Consider the following 25,008-nt stretch of genomic DNA (forward strand, 5'->3'; position numbering starts at 1 on the left):
ATGGAGGCAGGCGCGAGACTGGCGGTGGGCAGCTGCATCCCTCGCGGATGCTGCTGGGTTGGCGCCTGGAGGTGGGCGGCTAGGGGGGGCGAGATTTGCGGGCGGCTGCAGCATCTCCCGCAGCAGCTGCTGGGCTGGCGCGCGGAGGTGGGCTGGGGGGGGACACGTCAGACTGGCAGGCGGCTCCAGCATGCCCTGCGGCTGCTGCCTGGGACAGGAGGCACGTGCGGGGGAACCTGTTTTGGCGCACGCGCGCGGTGGATGCTGGGTTGGCTGGGTTGGGTCCCCACCCTCCGTCCCACGTTGGGAGGGGGAGCAGGCCCACAGGCAGCAGGCCGGACACCCTGCTTGCCCTGCGGGATCTCGGGCTGCGAGTGATCTTGCCCCCTCCTGCGGACGCCCATGCACACACACTGTGTACAGGAAAAAGGGACCTCTTTCGTTTTTTATCATATCATATTTTTGTAGCTGAATCGCCATTAAAATGTGCACAATTGTAGGTCAGTTATGTAGATTAACACAATATAGGAAGCACAATGTGGACAAAACCACAAGTAAATTGTATGTCAACAATTACCAAATACACTGCAGTAGGTTCCTCTTCATTAAACGAGAAATAGGAATGTTTCCTTCATAGCTCCTAAATAGAGATGGGCGAATCCCTTTCCTAGATTTTTTTTTAGACCAAATCAGATTCCCCCACAAAAATTCGCTTGCAGATTGGGTACTAAAAAAATCAGAGCAAATTAATCAGAATTCACCATTGGATACAATATGCGTGAATTTTTAAGAATCCACACTCAGATTCCATATTGAATCCGACATCCGCAAGGTGGTTTAATAATTCACACTCAGATTGTTAAAAATCTGCTCTCTCTTTTTTTTTTTTTAAAGGATTTGACGTCATCTCCAAGGGAGGTACGTCACATCCTTCAAACCACATTGGTTACAATCACATTGGTTACTGTAGCTTGTGATAGGTTACCTGAGTTCAAAAGGATGTGACGTCACTTTAAAGGATGATGTCACATCCTTTTGAACTCATGTAACCTATCACATGGTACAGTAACCAATGGGATTGTCTTCAATCCCATTGGCTATAATACCATGTGTTATAGCCATGTTGTTTGAAAGATGTGACGTACCTCCCATGGAGATGACGTCAAATCCTTTAAAAAAAAAAAAAAGGGGGCGGGCACAGGATACAGCGTCCAATCAGATTGGAGCTGTACCATCTGACCAAAAAATGTGACGTCATATGCCATATTTAAGGCCTTGACACCTCATTTGAGCTCAAGAAGATGACGAGACAACATTGTGTTGAGGATTTACCATTGGGTTTTTTGGATTAACAGATGAAGAAAGAAGATGAAGAAAAGCAAGAAATAATTACAGATCAAGAAAGAAGAAGGTTTTAGAAGATCAAAGAAAGAATAATATGGTTACCTGGTCCGGATCTTCATGGTGGATAGCATCGGATTGAGTTGGATGACGTCGCGGTACGAGAGATTCCTGATACCCCAGGATTTGGAGTGCCAACGCTTCTAAAGTTAAGTTACATATTGAATGTACAGTATGTCAATGTATTTTTTTGCAGGTTTTTGGATTGGATCTTGTTTAATTTATGTTTTTCATTGCCCATTGACTGATAATGTATTAATCTGTGCCCCTTTAGTGCAATACAGTATTAGCCTATCCTTTTTTTTGACAAATGCTTGATTTATATTGTGTTTTTTTCTATTTGAGTTTATGTTTTGGCTTTAATTGTTTGACATTTTGCTGGCTTGTTTATATGTTTGGATTGGCTTGATTACTGTTTTTAATTAATTATTTCTTGTGTTGCTCCTGCTTTTAATTGGTGTTTTGGCTAGTTGTTTTAATATTTCATTGATTTGTTGGTTACTACTTTAAATTATTTAATTGTTTTGTTGGTTAGTGCTTTTAGTAATAGAATTTGTTGGCTAATGTTTTTATTTATTGAATTGTGTTGTTTAGGTGCTTGTGTATATTTTATTATTGTGTATTTTGGGCCTTAAAGTATTTTTATTAGGGTGACCATTGAGTGGTATAGTGGCTTATCATGCCCATATTATATGGATATGATGTACCACTATGCCAATCAATGGGTACAGGGTGGGTATAGTGGGTCCGGGGTGGGTGGTTAGGCCTCCCGGGTGGCTAGCGGGGGATTGGGGTTAACTACTTAATTACTATAGCGGTTATTAACCCGCTAAGGTGATTGAGGTGTTAGGGGCCATGGGATTGTTTTATTTCATGTATTATTTCTGGCAACAGAGGACATGGCCCTGCAGTATGCGGACGAGGACGCCCTTCATAATGGCAGGGGTAAGTGGAAAGCTTTTTATTTACATTATTATTGCTGACTGGCTAATGTTTATTTTAATAATGGGCAAATGAGTTATTATCCATATCTGGATAATAGTTATTTTGACCATTACTGTACTGTATGTTTTTGGTGGGGGGGAGGTGTATTTATTGAAATGTATGCCATATTTATTTATTTTTACAACAGGATTGGTACCACAGGCCAGCGGTGATCCACGGGGACCACCCGAGGACCCCGGAAGCCCACGGGAACCACCCAAGCACCCCCGGACACCCACGGGGACCACCCAGGGACCCATGTGTGTACCCTGGACACCTGTGTGGATCACCCGAGGGCCCCCAGACACCTGTGGGAACCACCCAAGGGCCCCAGACACCCATGGGGACGACCCTGGGACACCCAGACACCTGCGGGGACCACCTAGGGACCCCGTTGTGTGCGGATCCACTAATAACGTGGTGTGAGCGTGGCACCCATTTTTTAAAAGCAAAATTAAAATGTATTTTTTATTTTTTTAAGCTTTATTGCTAAGGGACGGACAGACGGAACGGACAGACGGACGGACGGACACACACACAATACTCCCCTGCACATCACATTCCATCCCCCCTGCCCATCACATCTCCCCTTCCTGCACATCACCCCCCCCCCCAGCCTGCACATCACATCCCATCCCCCACTGCCCATCACATCATCCCTTCCTGCACATCACTCCCCCAGCCTGCACATCACCCCCCCTGCACATCACACCCCCCCCCCGCCTATCACATTCCCCCCCCCCCTCCCCCGCCGCCGGTCACATCCCCCCATCCTGCACATCACATCCCCCCCTTGCAGGTTGCAAACACACAACGTTATTTTTTATTTTTTCTGTAAATATTGTACCTGAGGAAGGGAGATCCCGAAACGTTGTGCATTTGCAACCTGCAAATAAACCACTTTATTATACTATAATGTCTGGTGCCAGACTTTATTAGAACAGTGCGGCAAGAAGATTTTCAAGATTAAAAACGATCGGACAAAGATTGGAGAGTGTTTATAATGAATCTAATGTCTTTTGATGATAAGACTGTTTGTCAGACACAGATACATTGTTCACTAAAGGGTGTTAAACTTTAGGAAGCTGTAACTTCTATTCATTTGGGAATTTGGACCTAAGTATCTCCCATGATTAACATTCTATAGGTCCTGTTGAGAATAGAAACATACTCATTTTTCACAGGGCACAAATAAAAACTGTCAGCTAAAGATTGATTGGATCTTTCCAAGAAAGCCTAATTCATCGATCAATTGTTTAACCCATATCCTGCCAGTGACCAGGAAAATGGTTAACAAATATTTTTCTTGCTACATCACACTTTTGAATTACTGCAAGATTTTTGGGTCAGTTACTGGAATGGAGAATGCTTGCCTGTGGTCACTTACCCTTTACAATTGATTTTAAAAGAGAGAAATGCTAGTCTCCAACGCTCTCTGTCAACGGATAATGTAGAAACAGCGTTCTCTCTTTTCTAAATAATTAATGTCATCAATTTTAAGCATTAAATATTTAATTTCTGTTTTATTCGGCAATTTTATTTTTAGAAGTGTACATACTACATAACTGTGGGTGACCAATATTAGAGGGAATGTTTGTTAGAAATAGCAAGGTTCACAATATCCATGTATCAAATGAAAAATGTTGGCACAAAGTTGTTTTGACGCAACTCGTCCTGATATATGCCAGTGCCAGGTAGTAATTTTACGTGTGCCATTTTGCGCTGAATGTCTGCATCCGTCTGCGTAGAGGTAAGGGATTTATTGAGCAAGTGGGAGGAGGTAGGGTGGAGTCACGTTTGCATATTGTCATAGGTCCATGTATTAGGAAATGTGCGTTGAGCGTTACTTTTCTCGACGGTTTTCTGCGTTGGTTTTCTCCATCAGCATAAAAATGGCGTCAGTCTTGTTAGCGCAGAATACTAATGCAGCATGCACCAAATTTCTGTAGAAATACATCTCAAAAATTTCACATTTGAGACAGAACAAAATGTACAATTTTTTTAACGCAAATGTGTCAGCGCAGACCACTTTCGATACATAGGCCCCTATATATCTCAATCTGCGTAGCAAATATTATTGTGACTAAAGTATTCGATTTGGGATTTTCCTTTCTTAAACAATAATACCGACAATAAATTAATATACATATTTGAGGAGAATCTACATTCTTATTGCGCTCTAGTCAGCTTTACCATTACGTGATAATGAGACATATTATTATTATTATTAACTTTATTTATATAATGCTTTTCTCCCAATGGGACTCAAAGCCCATCACAGTTACAAATAGGGAAAAAGAAGAAAACATTTAAGATTATAAACGAGCCCAAACACAAGGAAAAATACAATACAGGATGGGACGGTGCTGTAGCTATTAAATGCCAGACAGGTTGCGGTTCACTAATTAAATGCCTGGGTAAACAGGTAGGCCTTGAGCCTGTTTTTATAGACTTCCAGAGAGGGGGCCTCTCAAACGTTATGAGGCAGACTGTTTGTGTCACAGAGTGGGAGCAGCATGGTTAAAAGCTTGGGCCCCAAAGGAAGTTAAGCAGATTCTGGGAACTGTTATGTGTCCGTCTGCTGATGGAAGTGAGCGAGTGGGAGTGAAGGGAAGTAGAAGCTCCTTCAGATAGCTGGGTCCCTGGTCATATAATGCTTTGAATGTGACATGGCGTTTATGCACCAAACTCCAAAATACAGTAATTATCATATCTTGACTTTGAATTATCGTTAACTCCCGTTGTAGTGGAATTGAGTTAATAGTTGATAATAATAGAGTAGGAGGACATGTGCAGAGGTACACAATGGAGACTGTTGTAAGGTGAAATTATAACAAGGCTTTATTGTGCCTGTCGCTTCAAACACAGCAAAAAAATCAACATAAGCGAAATAGTGAGCCAAACAAAGAAAACCTATCTCTGCTTTGGAGACTATCTACACATGTAGCTCAGCCCTCTCTGACTGGGTTGGTTAGCTAGGCTCTTTACCAGCCCCAAATCATGGAGACATTTATCAATACACCTACATAGATAATAGTCTTATACGAAAAAGTCTTATCTGTTAGCTGGGCTGCTGTAGGGGAAGCTTCTCTGCTCTCCTGGAACCGCACCCTTGTGTGCACAGAAAATGTCAGGCTCCAGGTTAGAATCTTGTCCTCTTTGTCTTGTGGTCAGCTTGTCGCTCAAGACATCTGCCCTTCCTTGGTTCAGCCCAGTTGTGGACTAAGGAATCTGTGCTCTGTCTCCAAGTTCAGCTCAGGTGTGAGCAAAGGAGTCTCACTTCCTGTCTCAAAAGACAGGCTTTTCTAAGCAATCTGATCAGGCAGTGTTAGTTAATTGCCTATCAGCAGTTAACCACCACACTGCTGGATTAGAGGCACATTTGTGAAAAGGGATAAGTCCCCTGTTACAAATAGTTTCTAAGCTTAGTAAATAGGCACTGTTACCTCGCATATTGCAGGGCGGGAGTTACTTCGATAATGTAGTCTTTGGTCCAGCCCTATTTTGTGGATCTGAAAATAAATGTACCTACTGCCGTTGCTTAGCCTTCTTTACCCCAATATTTACTTTTTGCATATAGTATATAGAGAAATAATTTAGAAACTTTATGCAAGGTGGTAGTAAAATTTCCATTGCATACACTTTATAACTCTGACTTTATTACAGTGTTTTTCAAAGTGCTGCAGCATAATTTCTTTATTTACAATAGGTCTAAGACACTAGCTAAACCCTTTATATTTGCCATTTTGCTTTTGTTAGCTAAACTTTCAATCCTAATTTTAAATGGCAATTAAATATGTGATGAATTGGGAATTTTGTCAGAGAAGTTTACAATATACATTTTAATTAATGTCTATCCAACAGTATGCTGTTTAGTAAGACTGCATCATTAAAGGGGCATTGCTTGTTGCTCATTATTTGTTTTTGTCTTAATAAATGCAGCAATACCTTACATTTATAGCAATGCAATTATCTAAGATGCCTATTTCAAAAAAGGAAGTGCTGTGGTTTGCTAACTGGTTGCTATAGCAACCCAAGGAAGCTTCATACATTAAAAAATCATTAAAAAGGGTACATTGAGAGAGGGAAAAAATGCAGTACGTATTATCTAATACCACACAACTGATTTACAGGTATACCCCGCTTTAAGTACACTCACTTTAAGTACACTCGCGAGTAAGTACATATCGCCCAATAGGCAAACGCCAGCTCACGCATGCGCCTGTCATCACGTCCTGAACAGCAATACCGGCTCCCTACCTGTACCAAAGCTGTGCGCAAGCAGGGAGATTATAGAGCCTGTTACAAATGCGTTATTTACATCAGTTATGCACGTATATAACGATTGCAGTACAGTACATGCATCGATAAGTGGGAAAAGGTAGTGCTTCACTTTAAGTACATTTTCGCTTTACATACATGCTCCGGTCCCATTGCGTACGTTAATGCGGGGTATGCCTGTATTTAATAAAAAAAACATAGCATTTTGAAAGAAATGCTGCTTAAAGGCATTTAGCCAAAATGTGTCTGCACCTCTTCCCTTTTGTGGTGACTGTGGGTTTGACAGACTTCAGTATACACACTATTGATATTGTTGTCTCAATGATAAAGTGTTGCATGTATGAAAATGAGACCAAAATAAAAAATGGACTTCGATTTCTATGGGCATAACACAGCCTTAAGCAGATACAGCCAGTTACAAAGCTACTTATCAGTATTGTGGGTGTAAAACTGCTGCAAAAATGATGTGTAAAATAGCACTAGGAAAGTGCTATATTTCATACAGCATTGTGGAAATGAGCGAGTAAACCTACAATAATAGGACAAAGATTCATAACACGGAATGAAACACGGGTGTTCTGATGAGGGTTTCTTATCCTGCCGACAGTGCCAAACATATTGATAGGGGTCACTTAACGTGCCGACAGTGCCAAACATACTGACAGGGGTCACTTAACGTGCCGACAGTGCCAAACATACTGACAGGGGTCACTTAACGTGCCGACAGTGCCAAACATATTGACAGGGGTCACTTAACGTGCCGACAGTGCCAAACATATTGACAGGGGTCACTTAAAGTGCCGACAGTGCCAAACATATTTACAGGGGTCACTTAACGTGCCGACAGTGACAAACATATTGACAGGGGTCACTTAACGTTCCGACAGTGCCAAACATACTGACAGGGGTTACTTAACGTGCCGACAGTGCCAAACATACTGACAGGGGTTACTTAACGTGCCGACAGTGCCAAACATACTGACAGGGGTTACTTAACGTGCCGACAGTGCCAAACATACTGACAGGGGTTACTTAACGTGCCGACAGTGCCAAACATACTGACAGGGGTTACTTAACGTGCCGACAGGGCCAAACATACTGACAGGGGTTACTTAACGTGCCGACTACTCCAAACATACTGACAGGGGTTACTTAACATGCCGACAGTGCCAAACATACTGACATGGGTTACTTAACGTGCCGATAGTGCCAAACATACTGACAGGGGTTACTTAACGTGCCGACAGTGCCAAACATACTGACAGGGGTTACTTAACGTGCCGACAGTGCCAAACATACTGACAGGGGTTGCTTATCCTGCCGACTACGCCAAATATGGTGACATGAGTTGCTTACCCTGCTCGCAGCACCAAATATGCTGACATGAAATACTTATTCAAAATATACTGATAGAAATGCTTTTTCGGATTGTCGATATTACCCACGAGTACACACATGGACACGCCCACACAAATGGTTAGTAAAATATTGTTTATTAAAATACTTAGTTGCAGACAGTGTTAGCCGTCAGAATACCACGTGCACAGTTTTACCAGGGGAACCCACACACCCCTTCTTCAGGTGCCTTGCAGTTAGAGTTACTTTCCCTGCAATCGCATATCCCTGGACACAAGCCGCCTCCCAAGACAAAGCTTAAATACTACTATCTCAGGGGACAGGGGGAGAGTCAGCAATACACTCAGTAAAACATTAACTTCAAGTACCAGCCACAAGACTTAGACAGTCACTGAAAAAGAGGAAGTAAGCTGTCTGAAACTCACAATAAACTACATGCTGGAAGTTTCAGACTATCACACACATTCCCAGCACGCTCAAACGCCAAAACCCACCACATTATATACAGTTAGGTCCGGAAATAATTGGACACTGATACAAATTTTGTTATTTCGGCTGTGTACCAAAATAAATTCAAGTTACAGTTAAGTAATGAATATAGACTTAAAGTGCAGTCTATCAGCTTTAATTTGAGGGTATTCACATCCAAATTGGAGAAAGGGTTTAGGAATTACATCTCTTTAATATGTATCCCCCTCTTTTTCAAGGGTCCAAAAGTAATTGGACAAATGACTCAAAAGCTGTTTCATGGACAGGTGTGGGCTATTCCTTCATTATTTCATCATCAATTAAGCAGGTAAAAGGTCTGGAGTTGATTCCAGGTGTGGCATTCGCATTTGGAAGCTGTTGCTGTGAACCCACAACATGCGGCCAGAGGAGCTCTCAATGCAAGTGAGGGCATCCTTAGGCTGCAAAAAAAAAAATCATCAGAGAGATAGCAGGAACATTAGGAGTGGCCAAATCAACAGTTTGGTACATTCTGAGAAAAAAGAACGCACTGGTGAACTCTTAAACACAAAAAGGCCTGGACGTCCACGGAAGACAACAGTGGTGAATGATCGTATGATCCTTTCCATGGTAAAGAAAAACCACTTCACAACATCCAGCCAAGTGAAGAACGCTCCCCAGGAGGTAGGCATATCATTAGCCAAGTCTACCATAAAGAGAAGACTTCATGAGAGCAAATACAGAGGGTTCACCACAAGGTGCAAACCATTCATAAGCCTCAAGAATAGAAAGGCCAGATTAGACTTTGCCAAACAATATCTAAAAAAGCCAGCCAAGTTCTGGAACAGCATTTTTTGGACAGATGAAACTAAGATCAACCTGTACCAGAATGCTGGGAAGAACAAAGTATGGAAAAGGCTTGGAACGACTCATGATCCGAAGCATACCACATCATCTGTAAAACACGGTGGAGGCAGTATGATGGCATGGGCATGCATGGTTTACAATGGCACTGGGTCACTAGTGTTTATTGATGATGTGACAGAAGACAGAAGCAGCCGGGTGAATTCTGAAGTGTATAGAGATATATTGTCTGCTCAGATTCAGCAAAATTCAGCGAAGTTGATTGGACGGCGCTTCACTTTACAGATGGACAATGACCCAAAACATACTGCGAAAGCAACCCAGGAGCCTTTTAAGGCAAAGAAGTGGAATATTCTGCAAAGGCCGAGTCAATCACCTGATCTCAACCTGATCGAGCATGCATTTCACTTGCTGAAGACAAAACTTAAGGCAGAAAGACCCACGAACAAACAATAACTGAAGAGAGCTGCAGTAAAGGCCTGGCAAAGCATCACAAAGGAGGAAACCCAGCGTTTGGTGATGTCCATGCGTTCCAGACTTGAAGCAGTCATTGCCTGCAAAGGATTCTCGACAAAGTATTAAAAATGAACATTTTATTTATGAATGTGTTAATTTGTCCAATTACATTTGAGCCCCTGAAATAAGGGGACTGTGTATGAAAATGGTTGCAATTCCTAAATGTTTCATACAATATTTTTGTTCAACCCCTTGAATTAAAGCTGAAAGTCTGCACTTCTATTGCATCTCGGTTGTTTCATTTCAAATCCATTGTGGTGGCGTACAGAGCCAAAACTATGAAAATTGTGTCAGTGTCCAATTATTTCCGGACCTAACTGTATATATTTATGTCAAAAGGAGTGCTACTGAGCGTGGCCAATGCATATAAACAAAAGATAGGGGTGCCCAATGCTACTTCCAATTGACAAAACATATAGAGTAATAAGTATAAAGTTTAAATACTTCAATAATAATAATATTTACTTCCCAAGTTAAAAAGGTGGGGAGTTTGAGCGTGCTGGGAATGTGTGTGTTAAACAGCCGTTTGGAGGTAAGTGGCCCCTCCTCCCAGAGCTCACCCCTCCCACCTTTTTAACTTGGGAGGTGCTGGCATTTTGCTGAATGGACAGGACTCACTGTGGTTGTATCCCCCCATACAGAGGTAAAGGGAAGGGTTCACAGTATAGTGTAGGACCTGCGTTCATTTTGGTTTACCTTGACGTGGTATGCAGGCTTATGATGCTTTGGCCAAAGGGTTTAACTAAATAACCAAGTAAATATTATTATTATTATTGAAGTATTTAAACTTTATACTTATTACTTTATATGTTTTGTCAATTGGATGTAGCATTGGGCACCCCTGTCTTTTGTTTATAAGTTTCAGACTATGAAAGCATTATTACAGCAAAATTAACCCATTACATGTCTAGGGCCAACCCCTTATATGCTTAGGCCACAAGACGAACTTTCATTCTCCCTACAACAGGCAAAACAAAAATTTAAAATGCTATCGATTTGTACATTTTTTCATCAAATTATCTTAGTACTGTATTTCCAAACGTCAGTTAAAAATTGTAATGTCTGGACAATTTAATTTAATATTATACGAGCCTATTAATAAGCCTAGTTTCAACTGACAGTCGAAGCACCGGAAACGAAATTGTCCAGAAAGGCCTGCTATTGTCCGTCACAATGATCAATAATAAATAATAATAACTTTATTTATATAGCGTTTTTCTCCCAATGGGACTCAAAGCACTTCACAGTTACAAAAAGGGAAAAAGAAGAAAACATTTAAAGTTATAAAAGAGACCAAACACAAGGGAAGATGCAAAACAGGGTGGGACGGTACGTAGCTATTAAATGCCGGACAGGTTGTGGTTCATTAGTTAAATGCCTGGGTAAACAGGTAAGTCTTGAGCCTGTTTAACAGATTTCCAGAGAGGGGGTCTCGAACTGTACGAGGCAGACTGTTCCAAAGAGTGGTCGACAAATCACCAAAAAATCTACTCGCCGAACAAAAAAATCTACTCGCAGCCTAGTACCACACATGTGCTGCTTGGGCCAATAGGAGCTCGCCACGATGTTAAATCCACTCGCCCGGGGCGTGCGAATGTATAGGTTCGTCAAATAATGTATATATATATATATATATCTCAAATAAAAATATTACATGTGAGCACATTCACTTGTCAGGTCTGCAACCCTGTTTTTCGCCATTATCACCTAGCATACAGTGCTTCCACTGCTGCAAGGGATTCTGGGAAATGACATGCAATGTCACCTTTTGCCTCAAATCCATTTTACATGGAACCCTTATAAACTTATGTTTACTGCATTACACAGCTTTTAGCACAGCCTGGGTTTGAATGCATGGCCAGTAAACCTACTCACAGTCAGTTGTTTCAAGCTTTTGGGTCTCATCAGTGTGAGGCTGTTTATACTGGCTTTGCAATTTTATGGCTGGGATATATATATATATATATATATATATATATATATATATATATATATATATATATATATATATATATATGCTGCTTAGTTTTAATTTGAGGAGCGCTTGTGTAATCCCCCCTTTCGGATACTGGGACAAATTGAAAATTGTGAGCAGTGTTGGGAAAGGGTGGGGCTATAGGGGTACTCTCAGAATGAGGTCCATGTTTGTGGTTTGGGTTGCGTTTCGCTAATAAGTTAGTAACACACCCAACAAAGTAATCATTGAATGCATTTGCATGGGATTTGTCAGTGTAATATCCTCCTTAGTGATATTACATGGTTGTTGATGGCTAGAAGGCTGGTATATATTGTGGATAACCTTCCAGAAGTTAGCTGGGTTTGATGTATTCTGGTGAAGATTGTCAGAGTAATATTGTGCTTTTGCATGTCTTGTTTGCCTTGTGCACATGTTCTGCAGGCATCTGTAGTGATTGAGATACTTGGTAGTGCCAGTTACTTTGTAGAATCCCTGAAATGGTAGAGTGCTATAAGGTCAGTTGTAACCCACAGAAGGTGCTTAAACCCCTCCCCCCCCCCTCCCGTACTCTTAATCTAGGTAGTGGAGCATGGGTATCATAGAAAGCCCCACACAGCAGGAGTGAGAGTGAGAGAGAGAGATTTCGTTTTTGCTGTACAAACTATGGACGTGATGGTTTGACTTTTCTACTTTTTGCTCAACAATGCTTATGTTCCTGCCAGTTCTGGACAATACATATTGAGCTTTAACTCTGTTATATTGATCGCATTATTATTATTATCTGGGGAGCCTGCTCAGCTGCTTGGGGTTTAGAGAAGTACGTTGTGGTCCTTTTGGGCCTGAGGGAACAGGCCTAAGGAAGGGGTCTTCACCCCAAAACGTTGCCCCCCTAATTACCCTCCCCAACCCCTGTTTTCCCCCCACACCCCACCCACCCTCTCTCCCACTGTGTGTATCTCTCCCTTCCCTGTCTTTTTCCCCACACCACTTATAATTAGGGTCCATTCCGGTATTACCCACTTGTGTGACATTTCTCCAAGTATATTGTTATCTTGTGCTTGCATTAGATTTAAAATTTGTTGGCATACTCCCAGTTTGATACTTGTCTTAGAGTCAGTGAGTGCTGGAACACTAGTTGGTGTTTTGTTATGGGTATCACAGAGTTTTAAGAACTCGGATTCGAAATAGTCGGACGCAGAATCAGGGTCGGGAATTAAGTCGATTCTGTACTAAGGGCAGTTGGTAAGGTCAGCCACAAACTGTTGTGGGTTAAAGTTTCTAAATGTTCTAGTGAGGAGAACTTTAGGTCTTGATTGGGGTGGTTTAATTTTCCTTACACAGTACACAATTGCAAGGTCACTGAAAATGTCAGGAAGGATGCAAGAGAATTGGATTCTACTGGATTTGAGGATATAATCCAGTATAGCAAGGTATGGTTGTGAGATTTCAGGTTTGTCCGTGTGGGTTGGGAAATTTGTTGTGTTAGGTTAAGTGACTAAGTGACTTGTATCTGTGAGTTGTATCTGGATTTTGTGGTTTTTAGGGTCGAGTCAATTGTAGTTGAAATCCCCAAGAACTAGCAGCTCACTCTTCTCATTCAGAGAGGAAATAGAGCCAAGAAACTGGGTGATATCAGTCAGGGACTGTAGAGGAGCTTTAGGGGGCGGTAGATGCCAGCAACCAAGACGGGCTTAGAAAAGGGAGGCAGATGTTGCCAACTAGGATATCAAAAGAGGGTTGGCTTGCGGGGCAATTTAACAATGTAAATAACACCCCTCCTCCTCTCTTTGACCTATCTTTCCTAGAAATGGAGTATCCCTGAATGGCGATATTTGCATCGAGGGTTTTAGGGGTTAGCCATGTTTCTATGAGAATGATGGCTTTGGGTTGATAAATAAGGCACCATGACCTTAGTTCATCCAGTTTGGGCAGCAGGCTTCAGATATTTATATGGGCGACAGATAGCCCTTTTTGGAATTTGAAGGGGGTATTCTCAGATGTATGGGACAGAGTTGAAAAGGGAGGGCTTGGGTTAAGTTCAATATCACCTGCTAAGAGAGAAATAGTATGAGTAGAAAGTTGAGTAGTTGTTTGCAAGTTGTACATTTGTAATGTTTGCCATTAGAGTGAGCGGTGGCTGGTGTGCTGGCTTTCAGAGTTCTCCACCAACATTCAGAAGATAGTGCGAGGCTTTTGAGTAATCCAGGGTGAATGATGATGTTGGATGTGGGCCAGGAGGGAGGAGTTTGTGATGGATAGAGACAGTAACTGTGACGGTGCTCGTCTCAAATCAGGAAATGGACCCACAGGGCTGAGGTAGGGATGCAAATAAACCGACCACAACCCAGGGACAGAGTCCTGTAAGAGTATCCGTAGTCGGTATGAAAGCAAGCGTCAGGGCTGGCGGCAGAGTTGCAAAGTACAGGGGACAGGCAGAGGTCAGGGCTGGCGGCAGAGGTGCAAAGTCAAGGAGGCAAGCAGAGGTCAGGGCAGGCGGAAGGCAGCGATGTCAGAGTCACGGTCTGGGGTCAGCAACAGGAATTCAAAACAGGCAACAGGGTAAGGCGTAACTGCAAAGACTGACCGGAGCTGCAAACACACAGAACTTTGCTTGGCAACTCCCACCAGGAAGTGTACCCTTATATAGCAGGCTGCCAGTAACCAAAATGGCCAAATTGAACAGAAAGGGCAGGCAGCCTGAAAAACACGAACTGGCAGCAAAACCCGGCACAGATCGAGCAGAATCCTTACAGTAACATTTCCATGAAGCCACATGAAAGAACAAAGTTGATACATAGCAGGTTCATTATCACAGAGGTAGGTAATGTAGCATGAAGCTGTTGTGAGCCAAGTGAGTGTGTGCATACTAAACAGCAGAGGTGTGCCTTTTCCTTGTCAAAATGTTTTGCTGCATTGCAATGCTGGGGCCTATTCATGGTTTGCAGAGGGTTGAGGGGGGAGTGGGGGTTGAGGGGGAGGGGGTGGGGTGAGGGCAGTTGTGTGCAGTCAGTGTTAGGAGAGGCTGCAGTAAAATAAGGTGTAAAGGGGGGGGTTAAGTGTGCAGGCGAACAAGCATGGGATCATAGTGTGGTCAGAGTAGGTCACCGTTTGTTGCCTTGTGTAGAAGAGTTTGGAAAAGATGCAGTCTTCCTTTTGTCAACCTCTAGTCAAACTATAGTCTAACTTTATATTCTCACTTAAAGATGATCACTTTAAGATGCCAATGCTAACCCTGCCAATGCTTTCCCTTAAACTGGTGTTACATTTATACATCTAAGCAGTCACATGACCCTCCCCGCACCCACACCAATACATTTGCCTGTTACATTTTGGACGATTAGCAGCACTTAATTCAAAAAATAATAATAAAGGCAGGGTGGGGTATTTCTTTTAAAACAGGGGTTTCCAGATCAATCACACAATTTTGCAGTAATTTTGTATGTACAACTATGATGCAACTTGTATGTTCTTTAGATCTTCCATTTTTCGTCCTACCATACTGTGGTGACACACAATGCTTTTGTATTTCTCTGTTTATTATTTTATATGCACAATGCAGGTTTCACAGATGTTACTGCGTCTATGACATTATCACTCTGTTTACACCATTTTCGCGTCACTTTCGTTCAAGTTTAGGGTTTAAAAAAAAAAAGTGTTCCTTCAATGTACCTCTGGGGTTCTTAAGAAAACATCCATTGTCGAATTTAATATAATTGGATTATTTTACATTACGGAGTACCTGCCTCTTTGTTCTATGCTCGGTACCCAACTGTATCTCGGCAGTATGCACCCTAAATTGTCTGTTAAGTACTCAGTTGGGTGTGGGCCGTGTTTCTCTCTCGCAGTTGTTATACTTAAAAAAATATATAATCAAATAATTAATTAAGCCTTACTATTGCAATAGTATTTTATTTACATAGGGTACATTTTCAAATGGTTCTGCAGCTCTCCAAATGGGGGAATCTATTGATTAGGCAGCTACACAGGTCAATCTGCCACAGTAAAAGAGGCAAAGGAAATCTGAGATTAATACCTCAGGTGGCAAAGTGCTAATCACTCTTCTGAGCTTATTGAACATGTGAATACTTCCCATCTTCACAGCCACTTCCCCATGTCTTCAATGCTTCTTTTCTGCGACAGTGTCAATATTGAATCCTGTGAAGCTACTTTTTTTTAGTGATAAAGTTTGCCACTTTGGAGTTTGCTGACTCTGGCCCTACGTGTCATGCTGGCTGCCCTACATAAACCTAACAATGGTGCTATCGGCTTACACATGCCAATTATCTAGGCAGGCGGACTGAACATACTGTAATTGAATGTTCCTGTTTCAGACACCCTGAAGTTTACATTATTGTTTGTGTGATTTGATTACTACCTGTGCTTATTGTAAATGTCCATTCTTCCTATTAGACTCATCTTACATCCCCAGTACAGTAGGCTGCTAAGCAACAGAGTGTGTATTTGACAACATAGAAATTAAATCCTGGTTTCAAAAAATAATGAGAAACAGTTGGTCCTAATTTTGTTAAACACTTGGCGATGTTATACAGCCAGGCAAGTTTACACATGCCTCTTTTAGCTATTTTAATTAATTCTTTAGAGTAGCATATTTGGTGAAGATTGCACCTGCATTTGTGTCTCTCAAAGTAATAATGTACAAGTTCTCTGCCTCTTGTCATCAATATTTTACATTTAATTCAGTATTACGGTCACGGGAGACCAGGACAATTACACCAGGGATCAGTACACTAGACAGAACTTGAACAAACTGGGTTGAAAAAAAGTGAATTTATTGGGAAAAGTTTCCATAAACTTCCAGAACAAAACACACACACAAACTCACCCAACTGGGGTAAGTGGGGGAACAACCTAAAGTCTAGGTGCGGGGACCTCTGTCCAGAAGCTTACCCGAATACGCGTTCCCAACTTGCGCCGCTGTCCTCGGTAGTACAGTAGAGTCTCAGTTTTATCCGACATCCCCACCTCCTTCTCACTTGCCAGGCTTACCAGCGGCAGAAGAGGAGGACTGAAGACCACGGGAGTGGAACAAGAGGAAGACAGCTGGCGGTGGCAGAAGAGGAACATGTCAGCGAGGGAAGAAGATGAGACAGCTGGCGTCGCCAGGAGAAGATATGTAATCGGAGCAGCACAGGAGAATGGCAGAGGAGGAACGTGCTGTAACACCGGGCACCTGACTTCCGGTATCCTGCCGTTCTCCTGTGCTGCTCTGCTCCTGCTCTGATTACATGTCTTCTCCTGCCGTCACCTGCTGTCTCAACTTCTTCCCTCCGCTGACATGGTCCTCTTCTCCCGCCGCCAGCTTTCTTCCTCCTGTTCCGCTCCTGTGGTCTTCAGTCCTCTTCTTCCGCCGCCATGCCTTATAAGTGAGAAAGAGGGAGTGGGAGGGGCACAAATGTCAGATAATACTTCTGTATTATCTGTCATTTTCGGTTGTCCGACACGGTATTGGTCCCGTTTATGTCAGATAACTGAGACTCTACTCTATGGGCAGCACCGCCTTGCTCTCTGTTAGCTAGCAGTTTTAAATTCCCCACCGTTGCTTCACTCCAAACAGCTCTGCCAATCCCATGTCAGCACACAGCCTTCAGCAAGAATATCAAGTCCAGAATGACACTCTTGAGGCTGGGGAGAAGGCATATTTATACCTCTGTCCCAATCAGGGAGATACCAGCTAGTCAGAGTAGGAGGAGGACGCCTGACTAAGCTGTATAGCGAAACGCGTAGAGTCGGTGTAGTAGGCGTGACTGAATCCCCAAGACAGGCGCTGCCCATCCTCCTGCATGATCCTGAAGGCACCGGAAGTGACGCGACCCGCCGCCGGATGTGACTTGACGCTTACCGGGAGCCTGGTGAACAGAATAGAGAGACACAGCAGGGGAGAAACTGATCAAGCCACTCAACTATAATTATTACGTGCCTAATACTACTGTGACTTATGCAAGTGTGACATTGTATTCAATATATATGTGAATCTTACAGAGTTACACTATTTGTGCTATTTGTGTATTTGTGCTATTTTTTTTCACCGAGGATACATCACATTGTGACCATCAATACCAAACACCCTTGCTAGAGAAGCTTATAACTACATTTCTTGAAGCACATACAGCTCAACCCTGTTATAGCGTGATCCGCTACAACGCGAATCCTCTTATAACGCGGTCTGTGCATGCCTCCCGATTTGAAAGCCTCCATTTTGCCACCATCTCAAATCCTCCATTTTGCCACCTTACCGGAGCTCTCCTCTTCCAGCTGTCTACGTGCTCATCTCTCTGCTCTCCTGCCGTCGTGTACCATTTTTTTTAAACATTCAATTCAATGCTTTATTGTATTGACTACCATACACAGACACATACACACACCATGGGGGAATTGAACATTAATACATTTTGTACAAAACACATACAGGGATCGAACTCAGGACCTTACCTCTTACCTCTACACCATAGTTTAGTTTCCCACTGGCCTAGTAAGAAAATTACCTTGAATATGTGTTTTATTTACATCCTTTTTGAGAACACTAGGTGCCAAAGAGTCTTTGATAGTTTTGGCCTGCCTAAATACTACCTTAGGATTAGTTGTAATAGTTGTTTTTAACAAGGGGTCCATTTGGAGGATACCCCAATGTTTTTTAAGGATTTTCCAAATGTTATTTTCTCGTCTGCAAAACCCTGTGATAAATAGTGGTGTGTCACCTAAACTTTTTTCCATGCCTAGGGTTTTATTTCTTTTAGGAATTAATAATTGTTCTCTCGAGTGATCTTTGCTTTTATGTATAGATTTTTTCACAAGCAGTGGATCATAACCTTTGTCGATTAATCTCCTGGCTAGAACTTCTGATTGAGATTCCAAATCTATAATCTGAGAACAATTTCTGCGGACACTTAGGGGCCTATGCAGAGAGCAGCGCTATTTCAAAATTCGCCATTTTTTGGAGAAAATCGCGCAGAAAACAGCAGAAAATGGCGAGTTCCGAAAAACGCGCCAATTTTTCTTTTCTATTTGTAAAACTCGCCTCGCGGCTGGCGAGAACCTCAATCTCGCCAGTTTTAAAAATATCCTAATGCAGAGAGCCGCGAACGGCATCTAGCGGCTGTTCGCGCCAATAAAATGGCGCGATTGTCTCCTTTTTGCCTCGCCAGAAAAAATTGGCAAGAAGCTGCCGCTCGCGGCCATTGCAATGGGAAAAAAAAGGCGCGAATTTGTTTTTACACATTTCTGAAGCGCGCATCTCGCCAATTTAAACTCGCCACACGCATCCATGTTAAACATAGCAGAATTCGCACTTTTCTGCATATGGAGAATAAAACTCTCCAAAAAAGCTACTTTTTACTAAATTCGCCATTTTTAAAATTCGCTGCTCTCTGCATAGGCCCCTTAGCATTTAGCTATAAGGTATGAGTGAGTACTCACATTATCCAAATATATTTACATCAACCTTTTTAAAAAAGGACTTTGTAATAATGTTGGTGTTCTCAATACTCAGATTTAGTTGCAGGAAATGTATCTCACTGCTGTGATTTTCACCACTGAACACAAGATTTCTGTCGTTATTGTTAAGATGAATCTACTAAGATCCTCCTGTGTCCCAGCCCACATTATCAGGATATCATCAATATATCATTGATAATATTTCAGATATTGGGCCTTATGCAGAGAGCATAGAATTTTAAAATTGGCGAATTTCATAAAAAGTAGCTTTTTTGGAGAGTTTTATTCTCCATATGCAGAAAAGTGCGAATTCTGCTATGTTTAACATGGATGCGTGTGGCGAGTTTAAATTGGCGAGATGCGCGCTTCAGAAACGTGTAAAAACAAATTTGCGCCTTTTTTTCCCCTTTACTATAGGCGGCGAGCGCCATCTTGCCATCTTTTCCTGGCGCGGCAAAAATGCGAGAATCGCGGCATTTTTTGGCGCGAACAGCCGCTTTATGCCATTCGCACCTCTCTGCATTCGGAGAGTTTTAAAAATGGCGAGATGGAGGATCTCGCCAGCCGCGAGGCGAGTTTTAGCAATTGAAAAAACAAAATGGCGCGTTTTTCGGAACTCGCCATTTTCTGCCGGTTTCTGCGCGAAATTGTACAAAAAATGGCGAATTTCGAAATAACGATGCTCTCTGCATAAGGCCCATTGACTGAATTCATTGAGTTTCCAAATAGTCAATTTCCCATTTCCCCATAAAAAGTCCTGTATAGTTTGGAGCAAAATGGGTCCAATGAAAATGGTGATTTAATAATACGCCAGGCCGATAAGGGCAGAGGTATTGTCCTTCAGAACCGTGAGGATTACCTCAAACCACACATTTATATACTGTACCATATAAGGTAACAAAAAGAAGCAACGTGTGTTGCACTCATTCTGAGATATACACAGCTCTGGTAGCGTAAAGGGATGCAGTAAAAATGTAAATATTTATAATGCCACATTTGTAATTGTTTAGTTAATGGCAATGCTACTCTCCGCAGCAGGGCCGCCAACAGAAATCATGGGGACAAATGAAAGCCCCCCCCCACAACCCATAGCGCACCTACCACATTTAAAAAAAAAACTGCGCGCAACTTTTACTTAACTGTTTTCTTATTATTATAATACGGAAAAAAACATTACAATGCAATCTATTTATTTTTATATTTTCAACAAAAGACAAGGATACCCAATGCTACATCCAATGTGAAAAAAGGCCTGGGGGGGGGTTCAGTATGGGCCCGGGTGGGGGGGAGGGGATTCAGTATTGACCTGAGGGGGGAGGGGGTTAAGTATGGGCCAGGAGGGGAGGGGGTTAAGTATGGGCCTTGGGGGTTTAAGTATGGGCCTGGGGGATTTAAGTATGGGTGGATGATTGCCTGGGTGGGTGGGTGACTGCCTGGGTGGGTGACTGACTGCCTGGGGGGGTGACTGACTGCCTGGGGGGGTGACTGACTGCTTGGGTGGGTGACTGACTGGGTGGGTTACTGACTGCCTGGATGGGTGGTTGACTGCCTTGATGGGTGACTGCCTGGGGGGGGAGTGACTTCCTTGGTGGGTGGGTGAATGCTTGGGTGGGTGGGTGAGTGAATGAGTGACTGCCTTAGTGAGTATGTAACTGAGTGACTGCCTGGGTGGATGACTGACTGACTGTCTGGGTGAGTCGGTGACAGTGACTGCCTGGGTGCATGAGCGACTTAGGGACTGCCTGGGTGGGTGGGTTGGTTGACTGCCTGGGTGGGTGGGGGACTGACCTTGACCGGGTGGGTGCTGCTTCCGGCTTTCCTAATCGTCGGATGCTTCCCCCGCCTGCCCCATATCCCCCCGGCTGCTGCCCGGGGTGGGAGGTAGGCTCTGGGCGCAGGAGGTAGCCTGGGGCACAGGAGGTAGGCTGAGGGGGGGAACTGGCGAGCTAATTCCCATGGGAGCATTTCCCCCCTCCAGCCCTGGTCCCTGAGGTTGCTTCCCGAGGCAGGAGGCTGGAGCGAGGGGAGCTGGATTGGCGGGTGCGAGTTGAGCTGGGTTGGCGGGCGCAGGCTCTCCACGGCACTTCCCCTCCATCCCACATTGGGAGTGGGCCCACAAGCAGTAAGCTGGACACCCTGCTTTCCCTGTGCATGCGCACCAAGACCTCTGCGCATGCCCGGGCGGCCGGGCCCCCTGACTCACCGTGCCCGGGACGCCAACCCCGGCAGACCCTCCCTCCCCCTGTTTGCGGCCCTGCTCCGCAGGGTGATTGCAATTCAGTGACTAGAGAGTGGTAGTTTTGAAGGTACTAGTTGTAGTCACTCCACCAGAGGCAGTGGTGGTACAAAGTACCTACTGTTTACAATATTTAGATACAGTATCCACACTGTAATTTGGCACCAAATGTTTGCTACACATATTACAAATAGTGTCAGGGAGAAACACGTTGACAACATTAAAAAAAATTTGATTTAGAAAAGCCCAAAACAACGGAGTTTGCTTGCAACTTTCCCTTTCAATGTAGAATTGCTCATATCACTTGTCAATGGCCCCTGCTCAGAAAACTATTATAACAATGTAGACCCGCAGAGATAAGGTAGCGGTATATGATCACCAACCAGAGCCAAGGGAAAGAGCCCTGTGAGAGTAGTCGTAGTCGGAGGTCAAGGCAGGCAGCAGAGATGCAAGGTCAGGGTCACAGGCAGGGTTCGGCAATAGTGAATCCACAGGCAAACCAATACCATGCTCTGGCAGGGTCTGGGAGTAGCTGGCTGCTATTTAAAGCCCTGGAACAGGTGCAGCCAATTACAGAATCTAGGAAAAAGTTTGCCACAAACCAAGATGGTTGCAACAGCCACATAAGGGCATCTTCCAGGAAAAACCCTGGACCGGAACCCTTACAACTATGAAGTCATATTCCCAGTGCTATGGAAGATGAATGGGACTAAAATCTTCTCCAGCAGGAGCATACCTTTACAGCATATTGAGTAGGGGCCATAGTGTTTACACAACTACTTAATACTATTTCTACAAAGCTCCATTTAAAGCAGCAAAACATGTGCAATCGTATATGTTTTTATTTAAATAAATCAGTTCTGTAGTATTAAATAATAGTGACTTTTCTTTGTTTTTATTCAACTCGTGATGCCATTTTTAATTCGTTTTAAAGTATCCTTTGATTTCTATACCAGGTTTTAGCACACCTCACCAAGATCTTTGCAACACTTTCCTGTTTGGGATAATTTGTTGTAAAGATTCCCAGCAGTTTGAGCTGTAAACTGTAGCAAAACAGTGTTCGACAAACCTATACATTTGCATGCCCCGGGCGAGTGGATTTAACATTGTGGCGAGCTCCTATTGGCACAAGCAGCACACGTGTGGTACTAGGTGGCGAGTAGATTTTTTTGTTCGGCGAGTAGATTTTTTGGTGATTTGTCGACCACTGACAATAGATATGTTACTTTAATAGAATAAGGATACATTGTAGCTGCTGAGTTACACTGACTGAAGGATTGATTGAAACTCAAAGGCAGCCATTATGTTAGGCACACAATCAGGATTTTGACAGATTTATAAGGAGAATATAGAATTATGCATTCCCACATGCTTTACATGTAAAAGGAAATAAGAAAAAAAAGAAAGAAATGTGGGCCAGTAGTAATTCTGCTTTAATTAAGACTCATAATGTGACAGGAACAGACGTTAAGTTTTCTGTGTTAACATAGTATCAGAAAAAGCTTATTACTGTATATGAAAACACAATGTCAAAACAACATCTCATTTGTATAGGCTTAACACAGTGATTCCCAACCTTTTTTGTTTGAAGGAACCCTTGGAGTATTTCGAAAAATCTGGCTGAAACATATTAGGTTCATTTCACACCTCACGAGTCCCCTCTATTTCCCACCCTCTAACCATCTATTTCTCTCCCCTCCCTCCCACTCTCCCCCCCCCCTCCCACATCACATGTATTTCTCCCCTGTGTCTCCCCTGTGTCTCACTCTTACTCCCTCTTTTCCTCACTCACTCCCCCCTCTCCTCTCACTCGCCCCTACCTTCCGTCAATTATCCCACTATCACTCAATCCCCTCACAAAATACATACCAAAAAAACACCCTCCTAAATGCATATAACCCCACTCCGAAATACATAATAAAAATCCCCCGCCCACGCTAATACATATTAAAAAGGCCCCCGCCAATACATAATAAAAAAAGCCGCCGCCAATACATTTTAAAAATACCTGTGCCAATAGATAATCAGAAATCCCCGCCAATACATTTTAAAAAGACCCACACCACCCCAATACATTTTAAAAAGACCCCCACCACCCCAATACATATTAAAAATAAATAAATCGGGCCACACGGGTAAAATCATCTTCATATCTCCCCCAGCACCCATCATCATCCTCATCTCCCCCAGCACCCCTCATCATCATCATCATCATCCTCACATCTCCCCCAGCACCCCTCATCATTATCATCATCCTCATATCTCCCCCAGCACCCATCCTGATCATCCTCATATCTCCCCTAGCACACCTCATCATCCTCAATATGCCTACTTCAGGTGGCGGGAAGGAGGCAGGCAGGAGGCGACGGCGGGAGGTGGCGGCGAGAGGCGGCAGGGGGCAGGATGTGGCGGCGGGCTAGAGCAGGCAGTACTGCACACTCTAGCTAGCAGCAGGCACTGGAAGTACTGCAATGCTAGAGCGCTCCCGCAGTCCTGTGCCGGCCTCTGGGGTGAGGGGGATAGCCACGGGGAGCCAGGAAAGCTGTCGCAGGCCGCACAGCAAGTGCAGCCGGCTAGGCAGAACCCCTGAGATCGTTCCGCGGAACCCTGGTTGGGAATCACATTATTGTTGCATTATCTTCCAATAATGTGACGTTATGACAGTCTTGGCGTTACTTCTATCTAGACCCTGAAATAGGGCTTTTGCAGAAGTGGAGAGAGGAGACAATACGGAAATAATGCCAGGAAATGATGCTGTGATATTTACATTATTTGTAACTGTGGCTTTACACCCATCATGACACTGCAAAAACCCTATTTCAGGAGTTAGGTGTTTAGGTGTGTTCACCACGTTTAGGTATAACTTAAATAACGTTAAGACCCCATGATAACCTTAAAATTTTGTGGATATATTTCTTTTTTTACAGAGCACAAGAATAAAGAAACTGTTAGAGCACAGACTGCAGGTGGACATCTCTCTGTGGATATGTCACCCGTACAAAACTGCAGTGTTAATGAGGTCAGAAAAATGACAAATATAGAATTTGACAGCAAATAAGAACCAATTGGCCCATCTGGTCTGTCCATTTTCCTATCTCCTGTAAACATCAGACCCTATTTAATTGTTGGCTTTCTTTCATATTTAGGATAGCCTTATGTCTATTCCAAGCATGTTTTTTATTTCCTTTCTAGTATTAGTCCTTACCACCTCTGTTCGGAGGTTATTCTATGAATCCACCAACATAACATGTGAATAATGAATTCCTCACATTTATCCTTAACCTGCCACCCTTCAGCTTCAGAGATTTACCTCTTGTTCTGAACAAGCCATTTATTTTTGTGAAAACAAGATAATAAACAAAATAAACTAATTGTATGGGCCATAATTTAGCCAACAGTTCATATAGCTACCTAGACATGTATAGGCCCCTATTCAATATGCTATGAAGCAATTTTCCAAAAGCAAGGGAAATACTGCTTTACAGCATCTAGAATATAGGCAATATACAGTAGC

The 25,008-nt window shown here is 43.1% G+C and overlaps 1 protein-coding gene across 2 annotated transcripts in view; it reads left to right on the forward strand.

Annotated features, from left to right (window-relative positions):
- The window catches only part of LOC142495340 (EF-hand calcium-binding domain-containing protein 6-like), a 150,747-nt gene that overhangs the window by 39,191 nt on the left and 86,548 nt on the right, over positions 1-25,008 (forward strand). For both annotated transcript variants that reach the window (XM_075600678.1, XM_075600679.1), the window contains exon 2: positions 24,422-24,513. In XM_075600678.1, the coding sequence (XP_075456793.1) occupies positions 24,422-24,513 (92 nt within the window). The remainder of the gene's footprint in view (positions 1-24,421; positions 24,514-25,008) is intronic.

The sequence above is a fragment of the Ascaphus truei genome, chromosome 5 (assembly GCF_040206685.1).
Source record: "Ascaphus truei isolate aAscTru1 chromosome 5, aAscTru1.hap1, whole genome shotgun sequence".
In the NCBI taxonomy this organism is placed as follows: Eukaryota; Metazoa; Chordata; class Amphibia; order Anura; family Ascaphidae; genus Ascaphus; species Ascaphus truei.